General features: G+C 38.5%; 1 protein-coding gene across 2 annotated transcripts in view; it reads left to right on the top strand.

Annotated features, from left to right (window-relative positions):
• The window catches only part of REPS2 (RALBP1 associated Eps domain containing 2), a 244962-nt gene that overhangs the window by 204508 nt on the left and 21108 nt on the right, over positions 1-19346 (top strand). For both annotated transcript variants that reach the window (XM_024988440.2, XM_024988439.2), the window contains exons 15-17: positions 5298-5381; positions 6417-6562; positions 15534-15639. In XM_024988440.2, coding sequence (XP_024844208.1) covers positions 5298-5381; positions 6417-6562; positions 15534-15639 — 336 coding nt within the window. The remainder of the gene's footprint in view (positions 1-5297; positions 5382-6416; positions 6563-15533; positions 15640-19346) is intronic.

Genomic DNA, 19346 nt, shown 5'->3' with positions numbered 1-19346 from the left:
GTCTACTTCACTGTCCTTCTCCAGCTTCAACTTTCCCATTTTTCTCCACTGTTCACACTTGTTCCACTCTACTAGACCGCAAGTCCCAGACATACTGGAATGTTTTTTAAGAGACCTAAAATAATGAACATTTATATCTCAAAGTTTCTATGAGTTCAAGATTCAGGAGAAACTAATCTGGGTGATTCTGGCGCAGGGTCCCTCATTAGGCCATAGTCAAGATGTCAACTGTGACAGAAGTCATCTGGAAAGCTTGACAGGGCCTGAAGGATTCACTTATAACGTGGCACACTTACATGGCTATTGGCAAGAGGCCTCACTTCCTTCTTATGTGGGCCTCTCCACAAGGCTGTCTGAGTGCTTCAGGACATGGCAGCTGGCTTCTCCCAGAAAAGTTTATTCAAGAAAGAGCCCAGGGAGAAACATACTAGAATGCTTTAACTCCCCTCTTCCAGGAGCACATTGCCTGGTGTCTCAGGTCAGGTTGCCTAAAAGCAGAGCTCCAGATGAGGATTCTTGGAAAGTGGCACATCAGATGTATAAAATAATTATCTGTCTAATTGAATAAGTGAATGATCCCTTCTTCTGGTGGAGAATCCAAATGCTTAGCCTCCCTGGGCCTATGTCCCTTTCTGGGGAGCCAGCTGAGCAGAGCCCATGTTGTCCCATCACAGCTCCTTAGTAGTTCTCAACATCCTAAGTGGCAGCACCGTCTAAGTCCATGTGACTGTCCAAGTTTTTTTGTTGCAAAAGCAGAATGAAAAAATATTTTTCTTTTTTTTTAATATATAAATTTTATTGAAGTATAGTTGACTTACAGTGTTTCAGATGCACAGCAAGGTGATTCAGTTATACATAGACACATATATTATTTTTGAGATTATATTCCATTATAGGTTATTATAAGATAATGACTATAGTTCCCATTATACAGTAAGCCCCTGTTGATTGTTGCATATCTATTATTTTAAATTAGAAATCTAGCATTCTATTCATACTGTCAGACAAGTAGAATCAATGTCATAAAATTTTTAGTTGGGCAAAAATTCACATTTTCTAAAGCTTTTCTACTACACTTGATAAAGGCTTGAGAAAGAACATCAAAAAAAGAAGAGATGGAGAAATTGGAAAACATAAACTAAATGAAATGGGAGCACCGAACATGAAATAGAAAAAGTAAAACAAACTAGATAAAAGTGAAAGATCATCATATAGTCCAGTTGTTTTTAAACATAGCTGCTGATTTGAAACATATCTGGAGCTTTGGAGAAAAAAAGTGATACCTGAGCATTTGTATTTTTCAAAAAGTTCCAAGATAATTCTGATATACATCTGAATTTTAAAAAGTGATTACAGATTTTTCTATTAAATGGTGGTTTTGGTGATATATAATTCTATTATTTTTTCTGTTGACCAATCATGGTATAATGGTATTAAGTCAGTAATAGCTACATAATCACTAGTAAAAGATGTTTATCAGTTTTCACAATTATTAGCCAGATAAAAAATAAAAGATAATTGCAAGCCATAAGGGGAACATGGTTAACCTAAACAGTATAAAATAATTACACACAATTTTGGGGGTCAAACGGAGTGATGTGGTCAGTGAAAGTGCATGCATGTACATGTTTTCATCCACCCAGCCAGTCTATGTCTTTTGGTTGGTGCATTAATCCATTTACGTATAAGGTAATTATGAATATATGATCCTATTAACATTTTCTTAATTGTTTTGGGTTTATTTTCCTTGTCTTGTGTGTCCTGCCTAGAGACATTTGTTTAGCATTTGTTGTAAAGCTGGTTTGATAGTGCTGAATTCTCTTAACTTTTGCTTGTCTGGAAAGCTTTTGATTTTTCCATCAAATCTGAAGGAGAGGCTTGCTGAATAGTGTTTTCTTGGTTGTAGGTTCTTCCGTTTCATCACTTTAAATACATCATGCCAGTCCCTTCTGGCTTGTAGAATTTCTGTTGAGCAATCAGCTGATAACCTTATGGGAGTTCCCTTGTATGTTATTAATATTTGTTGGTTTTCCCTTGTTGCTTTTAATATTTTATCTTTATCTTTAATTTTCATCATTTTGATTACTATGTGTCTCAGTGTGTTCCTCCTTGGGTTTATCCTGCCTGGGACTCTCTGTGCTTCCTGGACTTGGTTGACTTTTCCCATGTTAGGAAAGTTTTCAGCTATTATGTCTTCAAATATTTTCTCAAGTCCTCTCTCTCTCTCTTCTCCTTCTGGGACCCCTATTATGTGAATGTTGGTGTGTTTAATGTTGTCCCAGAGGTCTCTTAGGCTGTCTTCATTTCTTTGCTTCCTTTTTTCCATATTCTGTTCTGGGGCAGTGATTTCTACCATTCTGTCGTCCAGCTCACTTATCTGTTCTTCTGCCTCAGTTATTCTGCTGTTGATTCCTTCTAGTGTATTGTCCATCATTTTTTGTTCTTTAGTTCTTATAGGTCTTGGTGAACATTTCTTGCATCTTCTCCATTCTGTTTTGGAGATCCTGGATCATCTGTACTATCATTATTCTGAATTCTTTTTCTGAAAGGTTGCTTATCTCCACTTCATTTAGTTGTTTTTCTGGGGTTTTATATTATCCCTTCATCTGGAACATAACTCTCTGCTTTTTCATCTTGATTAACTTTCTATAATGTGGTTTTGGTTTTAGCTGCTGTGGGATTGTGGTTCTTCTTGCTTTTTCTGCCTGCCCTCTGGTGGATGAACCTAAGAGGCTTCTGTAAGTTTCTTGATGGGAGGGATCAGTGCAGTTCAGTCATTCAGTCTTATCTGACTCTTTGCAACCCCATGGACTGCATCACTCCAGGCTTCCCTGTCCATCACCAACTCCCAGAGCTTACTCAAACTCATGTCCATCAAGTCGGTGATGCCGTCCAACCATCTCTTCCTCTGTCATCCCCTTCTCCTTCTGTCTTCAATCTTTCCCAGCATCAGGGTCTTTTCCAATGAGTCAGCTCTTTGCATCAGGTGGCCAAAGTATTGGAGCTTCAGCATCAGTCCTTCCAATGAATATTCAGGACTGATTTCCTATAGGATTGATGGGTTTAATATCCTTGTAGTTCAAGGGACTCTCAAGAGTCTTCTCCAACACCACAGTTCAATTCTTTGGTTTCTTTATGGTCCAACTCTCACATCCATACATGACTGCTGGAAAAACCATAGTTTTGACTAGATGGACCTTTGTTGGCAAAGTAATGTCTCTGCTTTTTAATATGCTGTCTAGGTTGGTCATAGCTTTTCTTCCAAGGAGCAAGTGTCTTTTAATTTCATGTCTGCACTCACCATCTGAAGTGATTTTGGAGCCCAAGAAAATAAAGTTTGTCACTGTTTCCATTGTTTCCCCGTCTGTTTGCCATGAAGTGATGGGACCCTATGCCATGATTTTAGTATTTTGAATGTTGAGTTTTAAGCTAGCTTTTTTCACTCTCCTGTTTCACTTTCATCAAGAGGCTCTGTTCAGGGCCATTCTAGTTGGCCACATCTGGCTGTTCACCCAGCTTGCAGCTGGAATGTCACCTTTGCCTGAGTCTTGGTCATCCACAAAGCCAGCTGTTCCTATAGGCTCCACATGTCCTTGACAGAGTCCTTATTCCCCTGAAGCCTGTTTGCCCACTCATTTCTCTGCCTTTCCACTAGACTTCAAGCTCCTCATCGGCAAGGTCTGGGGCTTATTTATCCTTAAACACTGGTTCTAGTACATGCTCTGCCTGTCATGGCTGTTGGATAAATATTTCTTGAGTGAATAACACTCAGGCCCAAGAGTGCTGGAAGCCATATAGCATAGTGGTCACAGCCCAGTTTTGGGACCTGAAGCCTGGTTTCACACTCTGCTATTTCTATGATCTTGGGTGAATTCCTTGCCTTCTAGATCCTCAATTTCCCCTCTGCTTCCTAGGGCTGTGATGATGAATGCAATAATCCATGCAAAACACCTAGAGCAACATGTGACACATAGCAAGGTTTTGGTAGTTCATAGTATACATTTATTAATAACAGTAACAGCAATGGTAATAATACAGTTAGCCTTAATGGAAAGGAGAAAGCTATAAGAAAAACTTGGAACTAGAAATCAGGCATGTTGAGTGCCTGCATCGTGGGTTTTGAAGAGGCAGGGAGTGGGAGTGCGTTGGGCACCAAGGATCCAGGGCAGGCAGTAAAGATGGGCTTACTCTGGGAAAGAGTGAACAGGGAGGGAAAAATGGAACAGGAGAACCCCAAACCCCACATCTGAGGGATAAGAGGAGCCATAACAGGAAGAGAGAATGATTCCAAGTAGGACACTGGCTCATCAGATGCAAGGGACAGGAGCTTTACAAATGGGGACAAGAGTGCCGAGCTGGACATTGGTCTCTGAAGACTAGAGGCAGCTGGGATGTGCTGAGGGCAGTTGGCAGGAGAGGTGGAGAGGAGTAGGGTCAGAGGAACGAATAAGCAGGGCTCCAATAGAGCTTGGAGAGGGCCCAGTTAGCGATGAAGTGGGTGTGCTCAGGCCACAGCTTGTGTGCTGCAATGTGTTTCTGTGATGCAGATTAGTTTGTGAGTCTATAAAGGACTAATAAATAACGTGGAGGTCATATTGGTTCACATGTTAACATTTTGCATCACTGGCTAATAGCTGCTGAAAACCAAAGACTCTAGTAGCGCCAAATGTAGCAAGCCTGGGAGATAGGGAGCTGCATGGGATGTCCCTGCTCCCTGGGCTCTGCCACCGGGCTGTGTGGCCCCACTGTCTTGCAGGCCTTTGGGGCCATTCCTGCCCAGTCTTTGTGTTTTTATTCACAGACTCCATATCCCTCAGCAGCCAGAATCCTTCTGTTTTCTCCCTCCATCATGCTTACCCTTCTCCTTTTTTTTTTTTAAAGGTAAACAGTCATATCTACTAGTGTTTCTTTATCAGAAATTGAATATAAAAAAATTCAGTGCTTTTTATTACAATTGTTTTTCTTAGTGCTTGAGTTGAAATTTTAATTTCTTTCCCCTACTTTTCCACTAGGCCTTGTTATTTTTAGTTTGCACTTTCAGAGCATTAGTTTTTAGTAATACATACATCCAATTATAGAAGACATTCCTCTTACTCCTTTTCCTAAGACTGAACAGTGCTGGGAGGAGAGATGGGAGGGAATAGCAGGATCTAGAGAAAGTTTTCTCAAGGATTGCCAGACTTGACCATCCTTGGCTGTCTCCCCTTAGTAACTATTTTCCTAAGCTCTCTTTACTACATATTTAGGTGGTTATGTTTTTGCTTTTTTTTTTTCCTTTCTGTGATCTTTTGCTACAGTCGGAACAAGCATCTGAGGCTGAGGTGCATCCCCAGCTGAACAGGGCCCCCTCTCAAGCTGCAGAAAGTAGTCCAACAAAGAAGGTAAGGCCAGCATGAGGACATTACTGTGATGGCCTTGTGACCCCTCCCCTAGGCTGCTTGCCTCTATTAGCTGAGAGACTTAAAGTTTTCATGCCCTGACATGATGTTTATGATCCAGATTTCCTTGAATCTGGGTTCTTTGTGAAGATTAGGGTCCTGATGATTCCCGGGCTCCACCTTGATGTCTCTGACAGTTTGTACTTCCGTCTTCAACCTCTAATCTAAATATGGTGGCATTGCTTTTGTCAAGACCGAGAGGAGCAATGGGGAGGGCCCTTAGCAGGACCCTACACCCTACTAAACCTCGAGGACTGCCTAGGGGGCCTGGGTAGTCTCCCCTTTCTAGTCTTTGTGCCACAGTTTACCCTTGCCCACTGTGTCACCGAGTCCCAGTGCATTTGCTCACTCACTCACCATGTTCTCCATTCAGCTTCTCCCCCTCCTCTCTTCTGCCCCATTTTCTCAGGACCTCCTCCCATCACAGAGCATGTGCCTATGCTTGGGAGGACAGATGGGGTAGGGCCTCCAAGAAAGCAGGCTAGCTGCCTCCTTCCAGAAGACACAGTGGCTCACCAGCTTGGCTTGATGTAGGAGCTGGGGGTAGGAGAATGAGGAGTTTATGATGAAGACCTCTACAAACTTTAAAACTTAGAACTTATTTAGAACATATTCCCCAAAGCCCCAAAGTAAGGCAAGAGAGAATTTTGTCTTTAATAAGGAAAGGCCTCGTGATGTGAGATGCACACAGCATTTAAAAAAGAAAGGAGAGGAGGTAAAGAGGGCACCTGATTCCTGTGTCCTTCTAGGTAGCAAAAAGGTAATAGGCTGCAAACATGGGGAAAAAAAAAGAAGGAAAGGCCCCTGGAATCTGATGGTCCCTCCAGGTCTTGCTAAGCCACAAATCAGCCAAGTGTCCTTGGATGTGGAGTTTGAATAGAGCGCATGACTGACTGTGGGGACAGGCCAGGAGGAACATAAGGGCATTGACAAGATGAGTGGCATTTACTTGTTTAACTTTTTTTTTTTAATCCACAGGAGATACCATATTCTCAACCCCCATCGAAGCCCATCCGTAGGAAATTCCGACCTGAAAATCAAGCTACAGAAAATCAAGAACCGTCTACCACTGTAGGCGGGCCAGCTTCTGTAGCAACCGTGAAACCCCATCCAGCAGTCCAAAAGTAAGTAGAACAGATAAATGCGCATATAGTCAGAACTTTCATTTTAAATCTGCATATTCTTATGTAAATGTAAACTTATGTTTACACTCAACCCCTTGGACTGGTGTGATTTTAATGGTTATAGTCTTACCTCACTCATTTCTGTGATAGTATTACAGTCTCCCAGTCATGTAGAAAGAGGATTTCTAAGTGATAAGACTTAACCTCCCAAGGAGTGTGTGAATCACAGGCTGGGGTGTGTTTCAGATTGGTTTGATTTCCTTCCCCTCCTCTCTCCTCTTCCTTTCCTTCCCACCCTTTTTGCTTGTTTTGGCCTGTGTTTTCCTGGGAAGAAGACAGTACTATAAATGACAGTTCCCCTCTTTACCTGTCTTATCTCATGTCCCCCTAATGCATGTGACCAGCTTCAAGACCCTCAGACCTGACTTTGAGTAGATGCAGCATGTGATTCCTTTTCATTCCCATGAAGAGGTTCTGTTGCTGAGCATCTCAGCACAGAATGGTCACATGCAGAGCCTTTAAGATAACTTTCTGTAGCTGAATAGAGGGTAGGGACACCTGTGGACATGATCAGGGACCAAAAAAACCATCGTCTGGACAAGCCATCCTTCTCCAGAAGACTTTGACTTTAAGAAGAACCATCACTTGCCTCAGTGAAATTGAGTGAGGGCAGAAATTGAGGGCAGAAACCTGCTGCTATGTGTGACTTCAAGTGAGCCTGACTAGTCACTAACACAGATGCTTGGGATGTGTCATAACACTGCTCCTTACAGGTATCAGGGTCTGCTGCAGAGTTTCTCCTGCTTACACTGTTATAGGAAGAAAAGTAACAAGTTCTCTGGGTGTAGCTTGCTGATGAAGTCAATCTTCATTCTGAATCTGTGCAGCACTCTTCTTTAGGTGATAGCTTTTGTTTTTTTTTTTTTTCCAAATGGACAGTTCCCTAGTGGTATTAGTGCATCAAGGAAGTATATTTTATCCTTAATGGTCCCTGAGAGCTTTGGCCATCTTCCAGCCACCCTCCAGTCTAGAGGATGGGTCTTAGAGATACAAACGTGTAAACTTTCTTTGATGTTCTCCCCAACTTTTCACGGTAATCTGTACTTCACATCAGTGCTGGCTATGTGACAACTGAGTGGTGGCTATGATATCCTCCAAAGTAGATGGGAGGGCCACTGGTGGAGTTCAAGCAGAAATCTTTGTCTTTTTTTTCATCTTTTTTAAAAAGCAACCTTGTTTAGATGTGTTTCATGTAACGTCCAATTTACTCTTGTAAGTGTACACTTCAGTGGTTTTTAGTATATTTATATAGTTATACACTCATCATAACAGTCTAATTGTAGAACATTTTCATCGCCCCTAAAAAGAGATTCTGTGCCCATTAGCAGTCACTTTCCACTCCCACATCCCAGGCAACCGTTGTCTATCAATACTTTCTGTCTTTATAGATTTGCCTATTCTGGCTATTTCATTTAAATGGAGTCATATAACATATGACCTTTTGTGACTGTCTTTTTTTACTTAGTATCATGTTTTTAAGGTTCATGCATGTTGTATAATAAGTCAGAACTTAATTTTTTAAAACTGCTGATTAATGTTCCATTATATGGATATATACCACGTTTTATTCACCCATACATCAGCTGATGGACATTTGGGTTGTTTCCACTTTACAGCTAATAAGAATAATGATGCTGTGAATATTTATGTGCAGATTTCTGTGTGGACTGATATTTCCATTTGTCTTGAGTATTTATACCTAGGAATCAAATTGCTGGGTCATTGCTGGGTCATTTGGTAACTTTGGGCTTCCCTGGTGTCTCAGACGGTAAAGAACTTACCTGCAATGCAGGAGCCCTGGGTTCAATCCCTGCGTCGGGAAGATCCCCTGGAGAAGAAAATGGCAACCTACTCCAGTATTCTTGCCTGGAGAATTCCATGGACAGAGGAGCCTGGTGGGCTGCAGTCCCTGGGGTTGCAAAGAGTCGAGCATGACTGAGCAACTCATACTGGACTGGACTGATGGTAGCTTTATGTTTAACAGTTTGAGAACCTTCCATACTGTTTTCCAGAGTGGCAGTGTCTATTGCATTTTACAATCCTACCAGTAAAGTATGAGGGTTCCAGATTTTACTCTTCCTTACCAACACTTGTTATTTGATTTTTAGGGTTTTTATCATAGCCATCTTAGTGGGTGTGAAATGGTGTCTTATGGTTTTGATTTTTATTTCCTTAATGAACAGTGGTGTTGAGCATCTTTACATGTGCTTATTGGCCATGTGAATAACTTCTTCGGGAAAATGTCTGCTTATATTTTTTGCCCATTTTTCCTTGGATTGCTTATCTTTTAATTTTTGAGTTATGAGGTCTTTATATACTCTGGATATAAATCCCTTGTCATATATATGATTTGCAAATATTTTCTCCTGTTCTGTGCATTGTCTTTTTCCTTTCATAATGACACTATTTGAAGCACAATATTTTTAAGTTTGATCAAGTTTAATTTATCTAATGTTTTTCTTTTGTCCCTTGTGCTTTTGCTTTCATATCTAAGAAACCATTGCCCGTATCAAGTTCATGAAGATTAGTTCCTGTGTTTGCATCTACAAGCTTTATAGTTTTAGCTCTTATATTGAGCCCTATGGTCTATTTTGAGTTCATTTTTCTGTACAGTGTGATGAAGGGGTCCAGCTTCATTCTTTTGCATATGGATTTCCAGTTGTCCCAGCAGCATTTGTTGAAAAGAGGCATTTGTTTTATCTGCTTGTTCAGTCATCATCCGTCACCATGATACTCTTTCACTAGTTAGGTGAGCTCACGGGGTCAGGGTGAGAGAGGCTAGCACCCAGCAACACAAATAGTGCTATAAATGTCAGGTATCTAAGCTTTGCCATAAGGGAACTGTATAAGACTTATTTCAGGTCCCAGACCAGTTCATTTTAGAGTGATAAGGAGCAACTTAACACTCATAATTTTTTAAGACCTGGAGAGAGGACAGCCAGACACATAATGGTTAGTCTGTATAGTCCTTTATCGGTTAGGGTTCTGGGAGAGAATTAAGCTCTGATGCCCTTAAACATCTATGGTATGTAGTAATTTAATCTCTCTCCAGTGCATTTAGAGTGGTTGTTATTATATTATTATATAATATAATAATATAATAACAACAATAACAATATAACAATAATGACAATAACAATAACAACAACATAACAACATATAACAGAATATATATATATTATATATATATAATAATATATTATATAATAATATAATAACAACAATAACAATATAACAATAACAACAACAATAACAACAATAACAATATAACAATAACAACAATAACAATAACAACAACAATAAAATATATATTAATATATATTAATAATATATAATAATATAATATAATTTAAAAATATTAAAAATATAATATAAAATATATATAATATATTATATATAATATATAATAGCATATATTATATATGCTATTATATACCATCTTTGGAAAAATTGAGAAAAGAGTCACAAAGCAAGTTGCAAAATGGTCATCAGCTTTTGGGGAAATTAACATTAGAAGTGACCTATTAATAAGAAACAAATTCTGCTTCAGATACCATCATTGTCTACTCTGTATAGGAGAGAGGAACTAATAAAATATTCTCTCCAAGTGAGCTGCTGAGTCCAGGTTATAAGTAATAAATAGCTCTTAGATTGTGTAGTCATTAATGAACTGCCTATAAGGACAGAAGTGGGGTTTTCTTAGAAATAATTTGGCTTGATTGTCTTTTCCTGTATTTTATTTATCTGCTAAGGATGGATTTTGGGAAAATAGAATTGTTTGAACAGTTTAGAACTAGAGGGTGTTGTGTGGCAATACTGTGACCGAACCTGTGCCAGCTTCTGTGGCCTAAGCTCTTCTCTGGAACCCCAGGAGGTGTCCTGTGGCACCCCAGGGCATTCCAGGGAGCTTGTGTGGTAGGGTCTGCTTGCCTGCATGAAGTTCTTGGTGTGGTTGGGATTCTGTTTCCCTTCTCTCTTCGTGTTTGTCAGCAGTGGAATGAATATCTGTGGGATTGATGATTGGCATCTCTAATGGAAACCTACCATTTCCAAGAAGAGAAAAGGCAATAAAAACTCACTTCTTAGAAGCTGTACTCAGAATTCCATGGGAGAAAGCAGGGTCCAGGGTGAAGGCTAAGATTTTTCTTATCTAGAGATCCCAGTTTATATTCCTTCAAACAGTGGTTCAGCTGATTGAAAAAAAATGAGGTAACAGTCACTCAAATAACAAAGAAACTGACTTCTTTCTTATGTAGAAGTCTGAGTTGGTGACTGGTCCAGAAGCATACCTGTCCAGAACCCGGGTCCCTTCTGTCATCTTGTTTCAGATCCTACGAGGGTTGCCTTTATCCATAGGGTTTGGAGGTGGCTCACCTCTAACATGTTCATGTTCCAGGTCCCAGAAAGGGGAAAGGAACAAATGGAGAGAAAATAAGTTACTTTTAAGGACATCATCATTTCTCTTGGATACCTTTCACCTAGATTTAGCCATATGGCCTCACCTACTTGCAAAGAAGACACAGAAATGCGGCTAGTTTCTAATTGTATGGCCATGTGCCTAGCTCAAACTGAGGAGGAGATGCGGCTGAAAACAGGAAGGCACAAGAATATGATTGGAGGACAGTCTGCCACATAACCTTCAATGTACAAGCCTCACAGTGTACAGTTCTAAACTGAGAGATTGCCTGATGAACAACAGCAGCAGGTAAAAGAAACACCTCACTGTTACTCCCTTATTTTCCTCCTTGGAAACCAGGCCAGTTAGAGCCCAGCCTGGAACAGTGAGTAACAAGGTTAGGAGAACCTAGACAGACTCTAGAAGCAGGTCTTAAGAGGTGAGGCAAGTTGGACGCCTTTGCTGAACTCTTGAGAGGTTTCTGAAGCTGGATCCTGTCTTTGCATTATGCAGGGCTCATTTGGTGACAAAACATAAAGAACAACTTGAGCTAGCAAAACCGTGTTCATTATTATAAGAATACAGGGGTGACTCATTGAACCCAGGGACATGGATGGATTGGGGGAGAGGACCATATTTCTATTGGCCTTCCTCCTGATTCGTCTCTATTTTCTGACATTTTTATCTGTGAAATCTTCTCAACCACCTTCGGCTCCAGATATTACGTTCTCACTGTGCAGAGCCCAGGCTAAACCAAACTCTTAACTGGAACCCACATCCCTGGGAGAGAGAATCTGGCAAGCTTAGCACAGGCTAGCATCTGTTCAAGTGTGAAAACAGAACTGACTGTTTCATGGAACAAATAGGACTGTCTGCCTGGGGCCTATCCCTATAGAGGAGGGGAAGGGGATGGAGACAATTCCCAGAGAAGGGAAAACTGTTATAAGCTGGCACACTTAGCGTGGTAGTTATTTAAGTAGAGGCATCCAGCTCTGATCAAGATGTATTTTCATAAAAAAATTTATTTTATAATAATTATAGATTCATAGAAGATTAAAAAATAGTACAAAGAAATCTTGTGTATCTTTAATGTAGCTTCTCTCAGTGGTTACATTTTACCTACCTTATTTGGGACAGTACATATGTATAGTTCTATGCCATTTTATCACATTTGTATGTCTTGTAACCACCACTGTAATCAAGATACAGGAGTCACCCCTACCTCATCCTCTTTTCTACTCTTTACCTGTGGTAACCACTGATCGGTTTCCTGTCTCTATAATTTTGTCATTTTCAGAATGTTGTACATATAGAATCACACAGCATGTGACCTTTTGAGCTTTGCTTGTTTTCTCTCAGCATAATGCCCTTGACATCTAAGTTGTGTAAATCAATACTGCTAAGAAGTATTCTACGCTATGTATGTACCACAGTCTGTTTAGCCGTTCACCTATTCAGAGACCTTTTGTTTGTGTCTAGTTGTCAAGTATTACAGATAAAGCTGTTGTGAGCATCTGTGTACAGGTTCTCATGTATACATATGTTTTCATTTCTCTGTAATAAATGTCTAGGAGTGTGATTGTTGGGTTGCGTGCTAAATGTATATTTAGTTTTTAAAGAAACTGCCAAGTTGTTTCCCAAAATGACTGTACCATTTTATCTTCCCACCACCAATGTACAAGATTCAGTGTCTGCACATCCTCACTAGCTTTTGATACTGTCACTTAAATTTAAAAATTAGCTGTTCTAATAGGTGTGTAGCGCTATCCCACGGTGGTGTTAATTTGCATTTCCCTAATAGCTAGAGCATCTTTTCATGTATTTGCCATCACATGTCCTCTTTGGTTACATGTCTTTTCATCACGTTTGCCCATTTTCTAATTGAATTGTTTTTTAACATTGAGTTTTGAGAGTTCTTCGTATATTCTAAATACAGATCAGTTTTTACATCTGTGGTTTGCAAATGTTTTCTCTCAGTCTGTGGGTTATCTTTTCATTCTCTTAAAAGAGTCTTTTGCAGAGCAAAAGTTTAAAATTTTTGATGAAGTCCCAACTTACTGATTTCTTTTCCTTTTATGGATTGTGCTTTTCTTGTCACCTCTAAAATCTCTTCACTAAGCTCTAGGTCCTGATCATTTTCTCTTACATTTTCTTCTAAAAATTTTATAATTTTACACTTTACATTTAGGTTGGTGATCCATTTTGTGTTAATTTTTATATAAAGTTTGAGATTTGGGTCAAGATTCATTTTTTGGCCTATGGATATTGAATTGCTTCAGCACTTTCATTGAAAAGGCTGTTCTTTTTCTATGGACTTGCTTTTGCTTGTCTGTCAAAAATAAATAATCTGTACTAGTGTGAATCTCTTTCTGGGTTCTTTATCCTGTTCCAGTGATCTATGTGTCTTTCACTCTGCCAATACCACACAGTCTTGATTGCTATCTTTATTACTTTGCCACTTGATACTATAGCTATATAATAAGTCTTCTGTTTTTCCCACTTCGTATTTTTCAAAACTGTTTAGCTATTCCAATTCCTTTGACTTTCCATTTAATTTTAGAATATTTTTGTCTTGAGCTGAAAAGATCTTGCTGGGATTTCCATGCTGCTGCTGCTAAGTCACTTCAGTCGTGTCTGACTCTATGCGACCCCATAGACGGCAGCCCACCAGGCTCCCCTGTCCCTGGGATTCTCCAGGCAAGAGGACTGGAGTGGGGTGCCATTGCCTTCTCCGGGATTTCCATGAGAATTATGTTAAACCTTTATGTCAATCTGGGAAGAGTTGACATCTTTACTGTGTTGAGTTTTTCAATCCATGAACATATATTTCTCCATTTACTTAGATCCTATTTATTTCTTTCATTTGTGTTGTATATTTTCAGCATGTAAGTTGTATATATGTTGTGGTATATCTAAGAATTTCAATGAGTCTTTATGAATAAAATTATAAAAATCTACATTAGTTTATCTGATCATGTGATTCTCTTTTTCACCTGTTAAAGTAATGAATTATATTGATTGTTTTTGAATATTGAATCAGTCTTGCATCCCTGGAATAACTCCTCTTGGTCATGATTTATAATTCTTTTTTATATTGCTGAATTCTATTTGCTAATATTTTATTAAAGATTTTACATCTGTATTCAGGAGGAATATTGTATCTAATTTCTGTCTTGCTGGGCTGCCCCTTTCCCAGTCCTTTGGCTAGAGAGAGCAGAATTTTGGGGAGGCTTTTTATTGTCTGCTCTCATTGGCATTTATGAGATCCATATGAAGTGAAAAAGAAAACCCAGGTAGTTCGTGGCTATTCTTTCCTTGGGTACCAAATTCCCTAGCTGGTTTGCCTTCTTCACTCTACTTTGCAGAGTCATCTTATATTATTCTTTATATTATGTCCAGTGTTTTACTGTATTTAGTGGGAGGAATAGAGAGAAATGTATCTACTCTGTCTTGTCCTGAAACCAGAAATCCAATCTGTATCTTGTAAAAAAATATATTTTGGAGCTTCTTCCCTGCCTATTTATGGGTAAAAAATTAATGTTTAAACTTGTTGGAGAGGGAGTATGCCTTATACAGGTGAATAGAGTGGCTAGTATAGTATACATTCTCAGTGTACCGCCACCAGATCTCTCCAGTGGTCACAATGCTTTCTAGTTTAGTCGCTCTGGCTCCCAGGGATCACAAACATGTTTGTTTCTCTGGGGGAACTTAGATGGTCCTTTTGCTCTGAGGATTCAGTATTTCTTGCTGTGGGATATAAGGCTGTAGGTTCTACAACCACATTGACGGTTTTGAGGGGGAAAGTAGTTGCTAAGAAAAATTAGGGCCAGTCAGGCAGTATAAGCAAAGACTGTAATGGGCCAGGTGGGATGTGTGTGGTCACCTTAGTTACACCTGTTCTGTGAATTTACTGTTGACTTACTTTGGAAAGACTGGTATTAAAACAATTTTGTGTTTTTCTCAAGTGCCACAGATGCATGTTGGTGTATGCACTTGCACACACATACTCACACACAAACACACTTAGGAATTCATGCCTAATAATAAAGAAATAAAAGAGAGGTATGTAGGTTGACTGAGTTAATGTAGGATTTTTACTGAAGAGAATGTTTTTCTATTCTTTGCCTTCAGACTTGCCCACAGGGCCACCTGCAGGTCTTTGAAATGCCATTAATGATGCACAAAAAGGGTATTCCAGTTAATGTCATTTGTCAGGAAGAAATGCTTATTAAATACCTTTGGATAAATGGAACAAAACGTGTTTGAAAAGGCCCAATTCACAGCTTTTCTTCAAGTTGTAAAATGGAAACTGCTTCATGTGTAAATAATTCATCCCAAGAAACTTATTTCCTTTGGTATGTGCCTGCCTGCCTGTGAATATATGATTTTATTTTGGGAGCTCTGTGATGTTAGCCCCTTACTAGTTTAGCACTTCTCGTGAATCAGAGAGTTCTGACCCACAGGGATCTGGACCTCTAAGTTCTGTGTCACTGAACTGTCTGTACTTTTTTGTAGGCAGTCTTCCAAACAGAAGAAGGCTATTCAAACTGCTATCCGCAAAAATAAAGAGGCAAATGCCGTGCTGGCCCGTCTGAACAGTGAGCTCCAGCAGCAGCTCAAGGTAAAGAGCTTCCTGAATTTGGATAACCAGGCTTTGTGTCTGGTTGTTGTGTTTTGTTTTGACAAACATTGGCTGAGCATCTGGTTCTATTCGTGTTGGTAAGACTTAACTCTTTGTTCTCAGACTCCTTTTGGAAGGCAGAGAGTTGCTGTATTTGTTTCATGGGTTGATTCTTGTTAGAGGAAGACTTGAAGCTTTAATATGCAAGCTACATATTGTGTGCTAGTTAAAAAGACAGAGAAGCTATTACAAAACTCTCTGAAGCATTCTTTATTGTCCAAAGCTTCTGGGTAAACCCCTAATTTGTTGAGGTCCTCTATGAATGATGCTATACTCATTTCAGTGGAAGAGGGTGGCCCTGATCCTCTCAAAGGCTATCCCCTCCTCTGGTATCTTGGAAATGGTTCCACATCACCTCAAGGACATCTCCTCTGTTCTTATTGCCTGTTTCTATTCACCATTATTCTCCCCTGTATTATTAGTTTCCCAGGGCTGCCCTAACAAAGTGCTACAAACTTAGTGGCCTAAAAGAATGGCAACTTACTCTCTGCCAGCTATGGCAGCTAGACTTCTGAATCACAGTGTCTGCAGAGCTATACTCTCTCTGAAGGCTCTAGGGGAGAATTCTTCCTGTCTTCTTCCCAGTTTCTGGTGGTGGCTGGCAGTCCTTGGCATTCCTTGGCTGGTAGATGTATCACTTCAATTTCTGCCTCCACTGTCTGTCATAAAGTTTTTTCTGGCCTCCGTGTATCTGTGTCCAAGTCCTCTTTTTATCCTTCCCTTTTCTTATAGGGATATACTGGTCATTGGGTTGGGGCCCACCTTAATCTAGCACAGTCTCATGTTTTAACTAGATTATATCTGCAAATACCTTATTCTATATAAGTTCACATTTACAGGTACTGGGAGTTGAGTTAAGCACACCTTTTCAGAGCAGCCCTGACATCCCTTGATTTTCTGCTGGATCACTGCCGCCCACGCAGAAACGCGCTCTAGTGTTGTCCAGTGCATTGGCGCCCACATCCTCCTCCAGCTGCTGCCCGGTCTCTAGTCTCCTTCATAGCCAAGCTTCCTAAGAGTTGTTATTTACTGTCTCTGCTTCCTCACTAGCAGTGTTCTCTCCCTTGACTTTGCTGTGGCTTTTACTCTCATTTACTCACACCCCTCTTACAGCCATGTTCAGTGGGCCTGTTTTAATACTATTTGGATTTTCAGAACCTGTGCCATAGACCGTTGGCAATTCCTTCCTCTGAAATGTCTTTTCTAACTGGTTTTCAGGATGTCATACTTTCCGTGTCCTTCTCCTTCACTGATGACTCTTTTTTTATCAGTCTGTACTGTCTCTTCATTTTTATTTTCTCTTTCATTACTCCCTGCCTTCGCCCTTTTTTTTTTTTTTTGGCTGTACCACACAGCTTGTGGGATCTCAGTTCTACAGCCAGGGATTGAACCCAGGTCATGGCAATGAAAGGCTGGAATCCTAACTGTAAGCCAACAGGGAACTCCCCTAATATTTTATTATGAACATTTTCAAGCATGCAAGAAAGTTACACAATGTTGGTTCTCCCATTCACATCTTGCTACACTTGTTTTTATCACATATCTGTCCTTTTTTATCCCTCTTATCTACCCTTCAGTCTGTCTTATTTTTAACATGTTTTCAAGACATCTGTGTGTGTCCCCTGAATATTTTAACGTGTATATCATTAACTAGAGTTAAATATTTTTACAAACTTTCCTTATGTTGTACATTTTACATACAATGAGTGCACACAACTTAAGTGTACACTTGCTGACTCTTTGTTAGTGTGTATACTAATGGTTTCTAACCCCATATCAAGATAGAGGATATTACCATCTCCCTGGAAAGCTCCCTCATACTCCTTCCCAGTTAATTTCTGCCACGCTTAACCCCTCTTCTAAACTTCTTATGCCATATTGTTGCCTATTCTATGACTTTATGTAAACAGTGTCCTCTGACATGTACTTTTGTGGAAAGCTTCTTTCACGTAGCATTGTTTTTGAGATTCATTTTCATCATTATATGTCTTAGTAATCTGTTCTATTTTATTGCTGAGTGGTATTCTACTGAGTGAATATACTATAGTTTGGTTATTAATTCTATTATTGGACACCTGGAAATTCTAGTTTTTGCTATTTTGAATAAAACTGCATTTTTAAATAACTATGTGGGAATATTTTCTCATTTCTCTTGGGTAAATTTCTAGGATTTAGGATTAGTAGGTAATATGGTGATTGTGTGTGATTGGTTTGAATAGAAACTACTAGAGCTTTTCCCAAAGTGGTTGTAGCATTTAGTATTCCCACCACTACTATGTGAGAGTTCTGATTGTTCCTCATCTTCACCAACACTTGGTATTACTGTTTTAATTTTTATTTAGTCTTGTGGTGATATAGTTTTTATTTTACATCTCCTTAGCGCTTTTCTATGTGATTATTTACTTTTCATATATTTTATTTTGTGAAGTGTTTTTTCCAAATGCTTGGCCATTTAAAAATCATTTTCAGTCTTTTTTGTAGAGTTGTAGGTATTTATATTTTTTTTTATATTTTCTGTTGCCAGTCCTTTTTTGAGAGATATATTTTATGAATATTTTTATATTTTTTATATTTTTATATTTTTTATATTTTTTTATATTTTTATATTTTTTATATTTTTTTTTCTGTTTTTTTATATATTTTTTTTTATATTTTTTTTTTATATTTTTTATATTTTTTTTATATTTTCTGTTGCCAGTCCTTTTTTGAGATATATATTTTATGAATGTTTTCTTCCAGTCTTTATTTTGCCTATTAATTTTCTTAACTATCTTTTCTTTTTTATATTTTCTGTTGCCAGTCCTTTTTTGAGATATATATTTTATGAATGTTTTCTTCCAGTCTTTATTTTGCTTTTTATATTTTTTTATATATATATTTTTTTATATTTTTATATTTCTGTTGCCAGTCCTTTTTTGAGATATATATTTTATGAATGTTTTCTTCCAGTCTTTATTTTGCCTATTAATTTTCTTAACTATCTTTTCATGAATAGAAGTTTTTAATTTTGATAAAGTCTGATTTATAATTTTTTCTCTTATGGTTATTAACTTTCTTCCTATTATATAAGGAAACTTTGCCTAAATCTAAATTATGAGCATATTCTCCTATGTGTTCTTCTAAATGCTTTACTGTCATAACTTTTACATTTAGATCTGTGATACATTTGTGTTTTTAAACCACTTTATTATTTATTACATACTAAACTATTATTTATTTATTATAAAGCTGTATGTATTTAATGTATGTGACATGATGAGTTTGGAGGTAATTATATATCCATGAATCTGTCACAATTTATGCCATAAATTGCCCATCCCTTGTAAAAATTTCCTCTTGCCCTCATTATTATTGAAGTATAGTTGCTGTACAATATTATATAAGTTATAGGTGTACAATATAGGGACTTAAATTTTTAATGGTTATGCTTCATTTATAGTCATTATAAAATATTAGCTATGACTTTCTGTGTTGTATAATATATCCTTATAGCCCTTTACCTTTTCCTCTTCCCACTGGTAACCATTAGTTTATTCTTTATTTATTTGGCTTCACTGGTTCTTAGTTGTGGCACATGGGATCTTTAGTTGCAGCATGTGAACTCTGTTTCAGCATGCAAACTCTTAGGATTTTTAGTTGTGGCATAT

This window comes from Bos taurus, chromosome X, assembly GCF_002263795.3.
Source record: "Bos taurus isolate L1 Dominette 01449 registration number 42190680 breed Hereford chromosome X, ARS-UCD2.0, whole genome shotgun sequence".
In the NCBI taxonomy this organism is placed as follows: domain Eukaryota; kingdom Metazoa; phylum Chordata; class Mammalia; order Artiodactyla; family Bovidae; genus Bos; species Bos taurus.
This window is presented reverse-complemented; position numbering and strand designations above follow the sequence as displayed.